At 37.0% G+C, this 13,131-nt stretch overlaps 4 protein-coding genes across 9 annotated transcripts; 1 reads left to right on the forward strand and 3 right to left on the reverse strand.

The window, feature by feature from the left end:
- Window positions 1-1,341: 1,341 nt before the first annotated feature.
- Window positions 1,342-3,790, reverse strand: LOC104725763 (uncharacterized). Its single transcript, XM_087474431.1, has 6 exons — window positions 3,374-3,790; window positions 2,976-3,202; window positions 2,702-2,812; window positions 2,422-2,580; window positions 1,918-2,159; window positions 1,342-1,840 (listed from the first exon to the last, which is right to left on the reverse strand). Exons 1-6 carry the CDS (start codon window positions 3,700-3,702, stop codon window positions 1,517-1,519), a joined length of 1,392 nt encoding a protein of 463 aa, XP_087330557.1. The 5' UTR covers window positions 3,703-3,790; the 3' UTR covers window positions 1,342-1,516.
- Window positions 3,791-3,851: 61 nt separating this feature from the next.
- LOC104725764 (uncharacterized) lies at window positions 3,852-5,677 on the reverse strand. 4 transcript variants are annotated; one of them, XM_010444484.3, is made up of 5 exons: window positions 5,568-5,677; window positions 4,819-4,889; window positions 4,584-4,657; window positions 4,366-4,492; window positions 3,852-4,271 (listed from the first exon to the last, which is right to left on the reverse strand). In XM_010444484.3, the coding sequence occupies exons 2-5, from the start codon at window positions 4,819-4,821 to the stop codon at window positions 3,996-3,998; spliced, it is 480 nt and encodes a 159-aa protein (XP_010442786.2). In that variant the 5' UTR covers window positions 4,822-4,889; window positions 5,568-5,677; the 3' UTR covers window positions 3,852-3,995. The 4 variants fall into 4 exon arrangements, with proteins under 4 accessions (XP_010442786.2, XP_087330558.1, XP_019088409.2 ...); XM_087474432.1 differs by having other exon boundaries at window positions 5,378-5,581; XM_019232864.2 differs by lacking the exon at window positions 5,568-5,677 and adding an exon at window positions 5,120-5,174.
- Window positions 5,678-5,891: 214 nt separating this feature from the next.
- LOC104725767 (uncharacterized) lies at window positions 5,892-8,140 on the reverse strand. Its single transcript, XM_010444489.3, has 2 exons — window positions 7,742-8,140; window positions 5,892-7,258 (listed from the first exon to the last, which is right to left on the reverse strand). The coding sequence occupies exon 2, from the start codon at window positions 6,902-6,904 to the stop codon at window positions 6,125-6,127; it is 780 nt and encodes a 259-aa protein (XP_010442791.2). The 5' UTR covers window positions 6,905-7,258; window positions 7,742-8,140; the 3' UTR covers window positions 5,892-6,124.
- A 189-nt stretch (window positions 8,141-8,329) lies between these two features.
- On the forward strand, window positions 8,330-13,068 carry LOC104725768 (UDP-sugar pyrophosphorylase). Of its 3 annotated transcripts, none has more exons than XM_010444490.3 (17): window positions 8,330-8,946; window positions 9,238-9,354; window positions 9,460-9,564; window positions 9,666-9,782; window positions 9,894-10,034; window positions 10,208-10,307; window positions 10,434-10,561; window positions 10,662-10,733; window positions 10,817-10,881; window positions 10,982-11,042; window positions 11,127-11,244; window positions 11,329-11,453; window positions 11,558-11,634; window positions 11,756-11,921; window positions 12,053-12,133; window positions 12,337-12,576; window positions 12,675-13,068. In XM_010444490.3, exons 2-17 carry the CDS (start codon window positions 9,274-9,276, stop codon window positions 12,840-12,842), a joined length of 1,845 nt encoding a protein of 614 aa, XP_010442792.2. In that variant the 5' UTR covers window positions 8,330-8,946; window positions 9,238-9,273; the 3' UTR covers window positions 12,843-13,068. The 3 variants fall into 3 exon arrangements, with proteins under 3 accessions (XP_010442792.2, XP_010442794.2, XP_010442793.2); XM_010444492.3 differs by having other exon boundaries at window positions 8,599-8,946; window positions 9,226-9,354; XM_010444491.3 differs by having other exon boundaries at window positions 8,922-9,038.
- Window positions 13,069-13,131: the final 63 nt, after the last annotated feature.

A 13,131-nucleotide genomic window follows, 5' to 3' on the forward strand; every position in this document is an offset into this window, starting at 1 on the left:
TAAAATCTGAGATTGATAACTTGACACATGTCAAAATCTTGTTAATGACTAACTTTCACAACCCAACTTTATATAATAAGATTATAGTTTTTTTTTCTTTTTGTCAAACAAATTATATATATTTTTTTTTTACAGCAAAGATAATTTATTGAGAGTAAAATCGTTCAAAATACAGAGGTTCCATCAACCAAACAGGAGGATTAGAAAAACCAGAATAAAAATCAACATTATTACAACCCAATTTAGCTAGTAAATGGACAACCTCATTGTTTGTTCGATGAATAAATGAGAAACTAACAGCTTCAAAGCAATTGGAAAAATTCTTAATGTCATGAAGTATGCCATGTATGGTAGCGTCTTGTATAGATCCATTAAGACAATCAATCAACATTTTGCAGTCTCCTTCAAACCAAACCTTGTTAAAGCCCTTGTTAACAGTTTGTTGCATGGCAAACAATAAAGTTTGTGCTTCGCCTTCCAATGGATTATTTGCATTCCTTAAAACACTGGAACCCCAATTAGTGGCAACTCCAAGATGATTACGAACCATCCAACCACCAATCATTTTCTTTGTATTTGCTCTGTAACTAACATCAAAGTTACATTTCACATAGGGATATGCTGGTCGCTCCCAATGAGGGTTAATTGTTTGTTCTGTACAAGCTGTACTAATTTGTCTGTCCGGAAATGATTGTATCCACTCAGAGACATCTGCTTTAGATTGTGATACTGTTCGATTATGGTCACTAACAACATCTTTAAAAATGAATTTATTGCGATCTTTCCATATGTTCCAACAAAGCCAAAAAGGAAGAAATTTCTGTTCTTTTGATACTGATTGATCGTCGTATATGTGAAACAGAGAAGAGACATTTAATTCATGATCTTTGTTATGAAAAATTATATATATAAATGTAATGTTTTCACTCTCTTTTTATTGGTCTATTTACAATTTAATTTCTAAAAAATAATTAATTAATTTTTATTAAATAAAAAAGTGTATAATGTACATTAATACATACTTTAAGTTTAAATACACACTTTACTAGTAATAAATTGTAACTGAAATTTCATAATTATGAATTGACTATTTTTTCTCTGTTCATTTTCATTCAAACCCAATATAAATAATAATTGTAACTCTTTTAATTCAATTATTTTAGAAATATAACTTTATCTCTTGAAATTGTATAAATAACTATTTTCATATTATCCTCTACTATATCTCAAATTCTTTATATTTTATTTGTATTGTTTATATTCTTGCATGAGTTTAGTAAAAGTATGGTTATATTGCCTTCGCCTAGTGATCCATGAACTTTTAAGCTAGGCACTACAAAGTATAGAACAGCAGAGATTTTTTTTTCTCATGAGAATTGCAGTTGTTCACTAAGCACCAAACAAGATAAACGAGTAACTATAACAGACAGAATCGTAATCGTACAGTAATTTAGTGAGCAGAATCTATGAAATGTGAGCAGCATCAGATCCATAATTTAGTTATACATTACCATCTTCACATGAACTGGAGAACTTTAACTCCAAATGCAATCCCGAGGAAAGTTGCAATGGCGATTCCAAATATTCCTGCTAGAATCCCCGGAACTATCAACGAGTTCCATCCCTTTGCAGTCGCCATTCCAGCTGCAGTCGTGGGTCCTCCGACATTAGCATTTGATGCTAGAAGCAGCAACCTTAGCTCGATGTTTAGCAGCTTTCCTATGCCTAATATCACAGCTAGATGTGTCCCAATTTGGACCAACGCAAACAAGAATATGCTCGGCGCTGTGTTTATCACACTCCATATGTTTCCGCTCGCACCCACCACCGTGAAGAACACCTGACAGAAAACTAGTTTGATTAATATCAAGAACGTTTTATTGTTCTTGAAACTCTTGTTGTAGTCTTGTCTTATACCTGCATCAGAATTAGAGCCATGGCTTCTCCAGATGGAGCAAGACGTCCAAACTGGGACGGAAAGACAGTTGCTAAAATAACAACAACTGCGGTTATAGCCGGTAAGCTACCACCCGAAATCCCAAAGTGCTTTGTCAGCAAAGCCCCGACCTTGCATATAGCTAATGACACAGCAATTCCAGTAGCTATCAGTACCACAGGAATTTTGTTTTGAGTTTCAGAACCTTTGTTCGTCTCTGCCTCTGCCATAGAAGAGCAACAACATCTATGTCAAAATTCCGAAACAGAATCTATGAAATGGAATTCAAAATGTCATAACGAATTGATTAAAATACTGGCTAGAATCGACATGAATAATAAATGGAACAGAACATTTTCCTCTTGATATCTAATCCAATAGAAGTGACTTCCTAACTGAAGATTTAGATAACCTCGATGATCAATTCTTTCCAAAGGGACGCCAAACCAAACGAAACCAGACATTACAGCCACATTCAGACTTACCAGTAGTCGGTGGTGGTACAGCTTCCGCAGAAATTTTGGATCCCAAAGCAAACAATGTCGTGAAATATACAGCGCATATAACATTATCAGCAGCAAGTCCAGCAGCTAAAACCGATGGTGTAACTCCGAGAGCATTTGATATAGCTACGTAGTTGACGGCTGAACATAAAACAATCAACATGCAACTTATAAGCCATTGTAGAAGGAAGGGAACAAGATAATGGAAGATATACATCACAGCGTCTCTACAATGTCCAAAGACATATGGATGTAAAGTTACCTCCACCGATATGCCTTCCCATGAGAGCAGCTGCAATCTTCCAACTATCCGGGCCAAGCGATCTCATTGGCACTAGATAGTATGCTAGAGCTGTACCGACGGTTGTGGCAACTGTTATGAAAACCATAAAATAGCAAAAGCTCAGGCTTTTCGGATAATTTCAAAATCAAAAACTCAAGAGCATAACCATAGGAACAGTGTGAATGTTGAGTAAACTATAAGCCTTTTGTTGCCACCCTTGTTACTAAGATACAACAAGACGGGGACCTATTACCTGATCCAATCAAAAAGGCCAAGAGAAGCTTTCCAGTAGACTGAACCACACGGCGCAAATCAGCTCTAAACAACAACAGAGGAACAGCTAACGGAAGCAAGAAATTCAAAACTACAGCAAAAGCAGGAGCTTGAGAAGAAATGACCCCTAGATTGCTAGCCGCAAGCCCAACTAGAGTGCTGACCAACGCACCACTCATCGCAGCTCCGACCTTTGTCTTCTCCGACCTGTTACAATCAATCACCACCACTTGTGATTTTCATTTCTTAACTCCCATCCCATGAAAACAAAATCAAAACCTCTCTTTATATATACATGCAAAATCAACTTCACCTAAGAATCAAGGATCAGGATAAACTAACGATCGGAGTTTTTTTTATAAAGAGCGATGATCGTACCAGAGACCAAGAGCCCCAGTAGCGAAGAGAGCAGTCCAAGTTCCCCATTCATCGTTTGGAGAAATGAGAGGCGTACTCAACGATCTCACAGTAACCGATCGGATCGGAGAAGATAATTCCGGTAACGACGAATCCGGCGAGAGAAACCTATCGCTGCCGTTACGAAATCGCGACAACGAAGCGGGAGAGAAGCTAAGCCGCGAAGGGACTGGTTTCGCCGATAATTCAGGAAGATCCTTGCGTGAGACAATGTGCGAGCGGCGGCGAAATAACCTCGACGACGGTAACGAGATTCCGGTCACGTTGAGTAACGACAAGCTCGTCGCCATTTTATTCGCGTCAGCTTTACAACGATAAAAGGTGGAAAGAGAAGAGAGTGAGTGATTAGTGAAGTTGTTGACTCATATTAAAGCATGTGCGTCAACTTCGCTTTCTAATAATTATATACTTTGCTCACCTACATTCGAGCCAAACCGAATCGAAAATCAAATTTGGTTTTGATTAAACCAGTAAACCGAATTCGGGTTCAACTATAGAAGTGCCAAAAGTATAAAAAAAAAAACAGATACAAAAACGTTGAAGATGACACAAAGCTGTGTGTTTAAAACCGATTTTTTTTTTTTTATCTCTTCTGTTTCTTGGGATCTTGTTTCTTCTCATCTTCTTCCAAAGCTTTGAGTTTTTTCTTAATGGCAGCTACTTTTTCGTTTCGGCTCATTTGTCCTGAGCTACTACTACTCCCAGTTACAAACCTCGTTCTATTTGCTTCTGGTAATGATCTTTTGGAACGATGATCATGAGAGGAATCTTCTAGATGCTTCTCACTAGCTAGACGTACAACCAACGGCCTACCACAAGCTAATCTCCCATGCATCTTCTCCTTCGCCAATTCAGCTTCCTGTGTACTCACTTTAGATGTAGAAATCAGGAGGTTGCACAATCAAAACACGCAAATGCAAAACCAAGAAAGCTTTAAGTTATTATTAGTTTACCTCTTTACGGCTGAACTGAATGAAAGCATAGCCGCGTGGTTCTCCTTTCTTTGGCCCGCGTGTGTGCCAAAGGAAGTCTTCTGATATTATCTTCCCATATGGAGAAAACATTTTTATCAATGCTGCCCTGTGAGGAAGTGAAAACTTATAAGGTATTGAACAAAGTTTTGATCTTTGGAATGGAGGTAACAACAAACTAGCTCTGTTTTTTTACTTACTCGTTTATTCGAAGATCCAGGTTTCCAACATATAATCTGTTCTCGCTTTTTTCATCTACCCACCCACCAGTATCCTGTAGTGTATATATGTACAATGTAACATAAAGACAGAGAAGCAAACAAGATCTGCATTCTGAAATGAGTTTCAATGGCGTATTTACTAAGTTAAATGAAATAAATGAAGATATATACACATAAACTGACATGAAAAAAATGCTTTATTGATTGTAGTTACCATTTTAATTGCAGAAACAAAAAGAATCAATTCCAAACTCAAAATCTTAAAGAATGTGATACTGCATCAACCTGCAAATAAGCAACCTTAAACATTAGAACCAAGATGTTCTCCTCTGATAATAAACAAAGTCTCCTCTCTCAAGATCTCAGTGGAGTGCAAATGCTCACAGGCCAATAACATCAATCAAACATCGAGACGCGATTTCGAGTAAGACATTCCAAAGTAATGTGTCACAATAAGGATTTTAAAGAAACGGCAATAAGACCAACACAAAGGTAAAGTCGCAAACCAGTCTTACAATACTCAGTCACCAATTCCCTTGGCCTAGTGATCCATGAACTTAAGCCTAGGTACTACAAATTACAAAACAGAGTTATTTTTCCATGAGAATTGCAGTTGTTCACCAAGCACCAAACAAGATAAACCTTATGAGCAAAGAGTAACCATAACAGACAGAATCGTAATCGTACAGTGATCAGTAGTACTACTCAATCCTAATTTCATCAAAAAAAACAAGCCAAAATTGGTAGAAACCCTGATTCCATCGCGAATAAACCTCATGGATTTCGTTGACTTGTAATCATTAATTTAGTACGCACAACCACCTTCTTCGATTACATCTCGATTTCGTTTAAATCTCGCAACTAAAACACGCTAGAGTAAAACTAGAGAGAGAGAGAGTTCATATAATTCAAAAACTATATATGTTCTAAAGATTAAGGGAGTTTCCATGGAAAGCAACTTACGAAGCTTAAAGCGCGATCTCGCAGTCGCAGACTTCAATCAAAAAGGAGGAGCACCAGGATTTTAATGGCTGTATGTAACCAGTAAAATTATCTATCCGGTTAAGCATGAAACCGAACCGGTGATTAGAATGTCTGATCACTGATGAGTGGAAAATTGAAGTTTAGAAACGCTCGGTTGACTTTTGTAAACGACACCGTTTCTATTTGATTCCATTTCTCAAGTTCTTCCCAGGTCTAAACCAAATGATTCTCGTGAGTTCCAACTTCCAACAATTGAAGTCGTCAGCATTATTCATGAAGCTATTGCTAGTATTGCCAATGTAATGAGATGAGAAGACTCAATATATTACAACAACAAAAAGAAACCAAAACAAATCATATGAGCCTCACTTCTCTAGAAAACAAAAGAGAGATGGTACTAATTTCAGAGTGTAAGAGACACAAAGGTTTCTTTCTTTTTTCTTTTGCTATGTAGTAAAATAAAATTAAAAAAAAAAAAACAGCACACAAACTTTAAATAGTTTACAAGTGCTTTATTCTTTGGGAGTATGATTCCGTTATCTTCTGAACATCCCATTGAAGACAATTGCGTTCACGTCATTACTCTCAGAGATCTGTAGTGACGACACAGCTTGAGCAGCAATCAAATCAGTTGATATTCCCATGTTGTTGTTGTTGCTATCCCATGCCCTTGCGAAAGGCTCATATGAGACTAACCAGTTACTACTGTCTCTTGGTCTGTTGTTACTATGATGAACCGCATAGCTCGAGCAGCGTTGGTGAGGAAATACTCTGTTTCTTCCACCACTAGAAAAATTGAATTTGGTAGTATAGTCCCATGGTTTGAATTCTGTTTCTTGGTTAAGCATGTTTCGGTATGAGTCATCACAATCTTCACCAAGCAAGACGTGGAGAGCAACAGCCTCTGCGATGGCGGCACCTTCCTCATCCAATCTCTTTTGTTCCTCGAGCTTTTTAAGCTTCTTCTTAGCTAGCTCAACCCTGATGGCCGCGGAAGTAGCAATGGATTTCTCAAGCTGTATCGTTTTCTTCTCTGCTTGTTTGCTACGCTCTAGTTCGTCTCTCTCCTGCTTCTTCTTTGCAGCCTCTGGTGAATCTTCTTCACCTGCTGCTGCCTCTAGCAGTCCTTCCTTCTTCATTTGCTTCTTCTTCTCTAGCTCAGCCCTGATCGCCGCAGAAGTAGCAATGGCTTTCTCAAGGCGTCTCTTTTTCTTCTCAGCTTGTTTGATTCGGTCCACTTCATCTTTTACTTGCTTCTTCTTTGATTTTCTAACAGTCGGCTGAGCTTGTTTGCGCATCGAGCTACTGTTATCCATGATTGCTACAAGTCTTTGTTTGCCTGGCTTTTTGGACACTCTCCAAAGTGAAAAAAAATAAACTAAAAAATATACATTTACTAAATGTTATCAACTGGCTTCTTCTGTTCCTTGCTTACTTTGCTGATTCTACCAACTGAATAACTGAACTAAACTCACAAGAACCAGGGGATGCAACGATCTCAAAGAATACTACACCCACTCAGGTATGTAGGTATACCTCATTTTACGGACGATACAATCCCAAACAGAAACAACAGGAGATAACAGAAGAGAGACGTTGTAGGAGTTTGCAGACTTATTCTTTGGCAGCATTCGTCCTACTTTCCAACATCCCTTAACTTCTCCCATTTTCTACAAAGGAAAAAAAATACTTAATAAGATTCTAATTACAGAGGAGAACATCAACATATCTGCTATCTCAATCTAATGAAAGCTGCACAACCACAACGTCACAGTACCATTAATCTAAAGAGACTGAGTAATTCAAAAGAACTAACACTGGTCAAGAAACCTAAGATAAATCACCCACAATTGAAGGCACATATCCTTAATGAGCTATGAGTAAACAATTCAGTAAGAATCAACAAGAGTCAATCTGGCTCAATCATATATGCCAATAGGCTAAATCTGGAAGCAACGACGGCTAAGCAACCTATAATTCTCAGATCTGTCACAGAAACTAATCAAACACCAAAATCAAACCAAACACGACTTGAATTATATAACTCAGTTCAAAGATCACAACAACCTAAACCAATCAAGTGATTCGAATTGAATCGATCTATTGAAAATTGAATAGTTTTAAAAGAGTAGAAAAGGAATCAGATCGTAAACCTCGGCAAAATGGCATAGAAACAGACTACCACGAAGAACACCTCCGGAGATTTATCGGATTAAAAGAGGAAACCAAATCGTGGACGTTAAGTTTGCTATTTCGATCCACAGAGACAGAGAGAGAAAGAGGTAAAGTAGAGAGAAAACACAGAAGCGAAGAGAGAAAGAAGATTTTTGCTTTGGTCGTCGTATATTAATAAAAGTAAAAAAGATAGAAGAAGAAGCTGACGAAGAACACAGAGTACAAGAGACCGCAGCCCACATGGTGTCTTCTAGCGAATTGGAAACAGACACGTAGCGGATGAGGTGGTAGAGGCAGTTCTAGACTTTTTTGTCAGTGGAGGTTTTCGATTGGGACTTTGGTACTTGGGCGGCGGTGTCAAAATGCAACTTTAGTCTGATGACCACGTGGCTTATGTTACTTTGTTTAAACGGCTGAGATTGGATCTTAGATAAAGGATAGAAAAGCAGTGGGCTTCTATGGGCTATGCTTATATCAATTGCAATTGGGCTGCTCCGGTTCGTTAACCACCAACAAAAACAAGAAAACCTAAAATAAAGGTGTTTTGTTTGGTGTTACTTTTGCTTGAATTTAAATTATGTTTGTTAGTCATGATTCATTGATTTGTTTTATTTATTTATGTCTTTGCAAAAAGCTTATTAACGAAAGTTGTTGTAATAAGCCTCTTTGTCTATCTTTGGCATCTTTGCGTAACTTTGTTTGCTGTTTGTTAGGAAGAGTCTATAAGATATTAACAACTTATGATTTTTCCCAAAAGCCTCCATCGATTTGTTTGTATGAGAATATTCAAGATGCCATCTGTATATATGCCGTATCATAAAATCATATAATTTGTAACTTGTTCATAAATATTTTTTAAAAATATATACATCGCTTAAGTGTGGTGATTGTATTATTGGTGAATATTTTCTTTTCTTTTTTTCGTTTGGTGAAACGAATCCTCGGAAAAGCTTTTCGTGATTCACTTTCCAGTTTTATCTCAAACTCTCTCTCTCCCTCTCCCTCTCCCTCTCACCTCAGCTTCTGTCGTCTCCTCCTCAAATCTCCCAAATCTAAAAAAATTCAGAAATTTTTATTTACAATTACAAAACACATAAACTTTGGTTCGGTCTTCTTCAATTTTCACCGACACAAACCCACGTCTTCTTCTCTCATTCTCTCCCTTCTTCAATTTTCCCAAAAGGTAAAACCGCTAACGATCTTCTCAATTTTTTTTTACCTCTTCTCGTCGCATTACGCTCATACTCGCCGTTATTCTTATGAATCGAGATCGGAGTATCTATCTCTGCCCCTAACTTCATATTTCTTTTCCCTGATTTGTTCGTATTTCCCTTGATCGCCACGAAAGTTTTAGATTGTGATTCCTTCGCTTTTTTTTTTCTTTTGTAATAATTTTGGATGCGATGTTCTGAAAATATAGTTTGATCCGTTTTGTGAATAATCATACTTATTAACTCATCAGTCTATCACACAGCTTGAATCTGCAGTGTTCCTTTGTTAAGAGCCTCTCATGGCTTCTACGGTTGATCTCAATGTCTTCTCATCAGTCCCTGCTCTTCAGAGTAACCTCGGAGTTTTGTCTCCTGATCAGGTCTTTTTTTATAACCTCTGCATTTGTCATTTGATTGTGTGGTGACCTAGTAATCCTTCTTCTCCTTGGTTATGTCATTCTGCTTTTGATCTGGTTTTGTGGCAGATTGAATTGGCAAAGATCTTATTGGAAAATGGTCAGAGTCATCTCTTCCAACAGTGGCCTGAACTCGGTGTTGATGACAAAGAGAAGCTAGCTTTTTTCGAGCAGGTGTTTTTGTTTATTATGCTTTTTTTCTTACATGTGACATCTCAATGTTTTGATGAAATGGCCATATAGTAACAAAATTTTGAAAATAATTGTCTTATTAGATTGCTCTCCTAAATTCAAGCTATCCTGGAGGTTTAGCATCATATATTAAGACTGCGAAAGAGCTTCTCGCTGATTCCAAAGTAGGGAAGAACCCTTATGATGGTTTCTCTCCTTCTGTAAGTTTCATCCAATCTTCTTCTTTTTTTTTTTTTTTTGTTAAGAATTTAAATGTTTTATTGGTCTCTATTGTTTTTTTTTTAACAAAAGGGTTCATGTGGTCTTTGTAGGTTCCTTCAGGAGAAAATCTTACTTTTGGTGATGAGAATTTCATCGAAATGGAGAAAAGAGGTGTTGTTGAAGCTAGGAATGCTGCTTTTGTTCTTGTTGCTGGTGGTCTTGGCGAGCGTCTTGGTTACAATGGAATCAAGGTATATAGTGAACTATGTTTCATTTACTTATATAAGTATTTGTGTTATATAAAATAGTTTTCATCAGCATTGCAATGTGGTAGAAAGACTTATAAAACTGAGGAACATGAACACTTGTCGTTTCGAGATATACCTGCCAGACATATTTTACCCAAATGTGAATCTTTTCTTAGGTGGCACTTCCAAGGGAGACAACTACAGGGACATGCTTCTTGCAGCACTATATTGAATCTATACTGGCTCTTCAAGAAGCTAGCAACAAGATCGCTTCTGGTGTGTTTCTAATTTCTTTTGACATCCTTATTCCTGGCTACAAGATATCTGACATAATCAACATAAAGTTGAAATAAGTACTTCTTCACATTCCTCAGGAGTAATCGTGCTTTTATATTTCTGCAGATGAAAGTCAAAGGGACATTCCTTTCATTATTATGACATCTGATGATACACATTCACGTACACTGGAGCTATTAGAGTTAAACTCTTATTTTGGGATGAAATCTACGCAAGTACATCTTCTAAAACAGGTAAATGATCAGCTGCTGAAAGCCCTGTAAAGAGTTTGCTAAAACGTATAATGTTTTGAGAAACAGTGCACTATTTGACTACTCTTTTTTTTTTTTCTAGGAAAAAGTTGCATGTCTTGATGATAATGATGCCAGGCTTGCATTAGACCCAAAAAACAAATACAGGATCCAGGTACTGTACATGTGTTTGTGTTAACATTTCCGAAGCTAGTACAGTGTTTGCGGGCTGACTGTAGTTTTCTTGGATATTCATAGACAAAACCTCATGGTCATGGCGATGTTCATTCACTTCTTTATTCCAGTGGACTTCTTCATAAATGGTAGTTCATCTATCAGATATAATTTTTTAAGTGAATTACGTATATATGACATTTTTAAAATTTGTTGCATATAACACTTTTTTATTTGTTGCAATTTCAGGCTTGAAGCTGGTTTAAAATGGGTTTTGTTTTTCCAAGATACAAATGGACTTCTCTTCAATGTTAGTAGCAGCGTGTCAACTCTTGTGTGTTGAAATATTCATACAGTTCTGGTTGAAATTCACAGTTATGCTTCCTTGGTCCAGGCAATTCCAGCTTCTTTGGGTGTGAGTGCTACTAAACAGTATCATGTTAACTCTCTTGCTGTTCCCCGCAAGGCGAAAGAAGCCATCGGAGGAATTACTAAACTTACCCATGCTGATGGTAACTTTAGTGAATAGTAATAATCCGTAGTATCTATACATCTGCTCAATGACACTATTCATTATGGATTTAAATGGTTTCCAGGGAGATCAATGGTGATCAATGTGGAGTACAATCAACTTGATCCTCTACTTAGAGCAACTGGATTCCCTGATGGGGATGTTAACTGTGAGACAGGCTTCTCCCCTTTCCCGGGAAATATTAATCAAGTGAGTTGTCTTGTCTTTTACTCGACCAGCCTAGATTTGTCTCTGATTAGAAAGAAAGATTTCAAGACTCTTATTATTTTGTTTATGTTTTTTAATGAATGCAGTTGATTCTGGAACTTGGTTCATACAAAGAGGAGTTGCAAAAAACTGAAGGGGCTATCAAAGAGTTTGTTAATCCAAAGTAACTATTCAATTCTCTCCCCCTTGATTTGTATTTCCTTATTGTTGCCCTGCTAGAATGTATCATTATCTAGAAACTCTGATTCTATGCCTTGATACCTACTCTCTGGATTATATAATAGATACAAGGATAGCACCAAAACAGCGTTTAAATCTTCAACTCGTCTAGAGTGCATGATGCAAGATTATCCAAAGACATTGCCTCCTACTGCACGTGTTGGATTCACGGTGATGGATATTTGGCTTGCTTATGCACCTGTGAAGAATAATCCTGAGGATGCTGCTAAGGTAAAAAAATACTTGATGAACAGAGCATATACTGTTTAATAAACTTCAATTTTTATACTGGATCCTAGAATTGAAAGGCATATCAGTTCTTGTGACTAATCAACTTGTTCTCGTTTCCTTTCTGACTAAAGGTACCAAAGGGAAATCCATATCACAGTGCAACTTCTGGAGAAATGGCGATTTATCGTGCTAACAGCTTAATTCTTCAGAAGGTGACTATTAGTTGTATCAATCAATGTTACACATGTATTCTGAAGTGTCCAAATCGTTTCTAATCTCCCTAGAGGCACTTGATTTTATTGTATATCCTTACATAAACTGGTTTGAGTCAAACCTATTCTAAGTAGTCTTCTCCATGATGGTTTGTAGTCTCTAACGCAACAGTTATTGTTCTTTGGTTTTACGAATTCCTTAGGCTGGTGTCAAAGTAGAAGAGCCTGTGAAGCAGGTCTTGAACGGCCAAGAGGTTGAAGTATGGTCACGTATTACATGGAAACCCAAATGGGGAATGATCTTCTCTGATATCAAAAAGAAAGTCAGCGGTAACTGCGAGGTCTCTCAGAGATCTACAATGGCTATTATGGGTCGTAATGTAGTTATTGAAGATCTCTCCTTGGATGGTGCTGTTATAGTAGATTCCATTGATGATGCAGAGGTATTTAATGAGTTCTTGAAATAGCATCATATGTATTCCATTATTTATTTCTTTTTGATTATTAAGAGATCACTTATGTGGTGACATTGTGAAAACAGGTGAAACTGGGAGGTTCGATCAAGAACAATGGTTGGACCATGGAGACAGTAGATTACAAGGACACATCGGTTCCGGAAGAAATAAGAATCAGAGGTTTTAGATTCAACAAAGTGGAGCAACTCGAAAAGAACTTCACGCAACCTGGAAAATTTTCTGTGGAAGATTGAAGTTATCTCATGCGACACTTTTCTATAAGTGTTATTTGGCAATATGGTCAATTAGCAAATTTGTAACATTTGTCCTTCTGATGGAGTTTAATTCTTTCTTTCTTCTTTTTCTTTGTTTCTCAACAAACACCCAAATTTCTTATTTTTTATTTTTTTTATTTTAAATGTTTTTCTAATTCTTAGTGACAATTTTTATTCATTAAATATTATGAAAATTTCTGAAAAAGAAGCATTCAGCACTAACTTAATCTCATACTCTAAAGTTAACTTTCAAAGATTTTTTCATACA

Source organism: Camelina sativa, chromosome 11 (genome assembly GCF_030686135.1).
Source record: "Camelina sativa cultivar CO46 ecotype springtype chromosome 11, ASM3068613v1".
Classification (NCBI taxonomy): Eukaryota; Viridiplantae; Streptophyta; class Magnoliopsida; order Brassicales; family Brassicaceae; genus Camelina; species Camelina sativa.

What these genes read in the sequence shown, in the direction of transcription:
- LOC104725764 (XM_010444484.3), bottom strand. An exon ending in CTGGATCTTCGAATAAACGA is followed by an intron (nt 4,493 to 4,583) that starts GTAAGTAAAAAA and finishes ACTTCCTCACAG; the next exon opens with GGCAGCATTGATAAAAATGT. An exon ending in TTCAGTTCAGCCGTAAAGAG is followed by an intron (nt 4,272 to 4,365) that starts GTAAACTAATAA and finishes GTGAGTACACAG; the next exon opens with GAAGCTGAATTGGCGAAGGA.
- LOC104725767 (XM_010444489.3), bottom strand. Translation starts at nt 6,904, where the DNA reads ATGGATAACAGTAGCTCGATGCGCAAACAAGCTCAGCCGACTGTTAGA.
- LOC104725768 (XM_010444490.3), top strand. Translation starts at nt 9,274, where the DNA reads ATGGCTTCTACGGTTGATCTCAATGTCTTCTCATCAGTCCCTGCTCTT. An exon ending in GAGTTTTGTCTCCTGATCAG is followed by an intron (nt 9,355 to 9,459) that starts GTCTTTTTTTAT and finishes GTTTTGTGGCAG; the next exon opens with ATTGAATTGGCAAAGATCTT. An exon ending in ATGATGGTTTCTCTCCTTCT is followed by an intron (nt 9,783 to 9,893) that starts GTAAGTTTCATC and finishes TGGTCTTTGTAG; the next exon opens with GTTCCTTCAGGAGAAAATCT.
- LOC104725763 (XM_087474431.1), bottom strand. Translation starts at nt 3,702, where the DNA reads ATGGCGACGAGCTTGTCGTTACTCAACGTGACCGGAATCTCGTTACCG. An exon ending in GGCCTTTTTGATTGGATCAG is followed by an intron (nt 2,813 to 2,975) that starts GTAATAGGTCCC and finishes TTTTCATAACAG; the next exon opens with TTGCCACAACCGTCGGTACA. An exon ending in TGTACCACCACCGACTACTG is followed by an intron (nt 2,160 to 2,421) that starts GTAAGTCTGAAT and finishes CTTCTATGGCAG; the next exon opens with AGGCAGAGACGAACAAAGGT.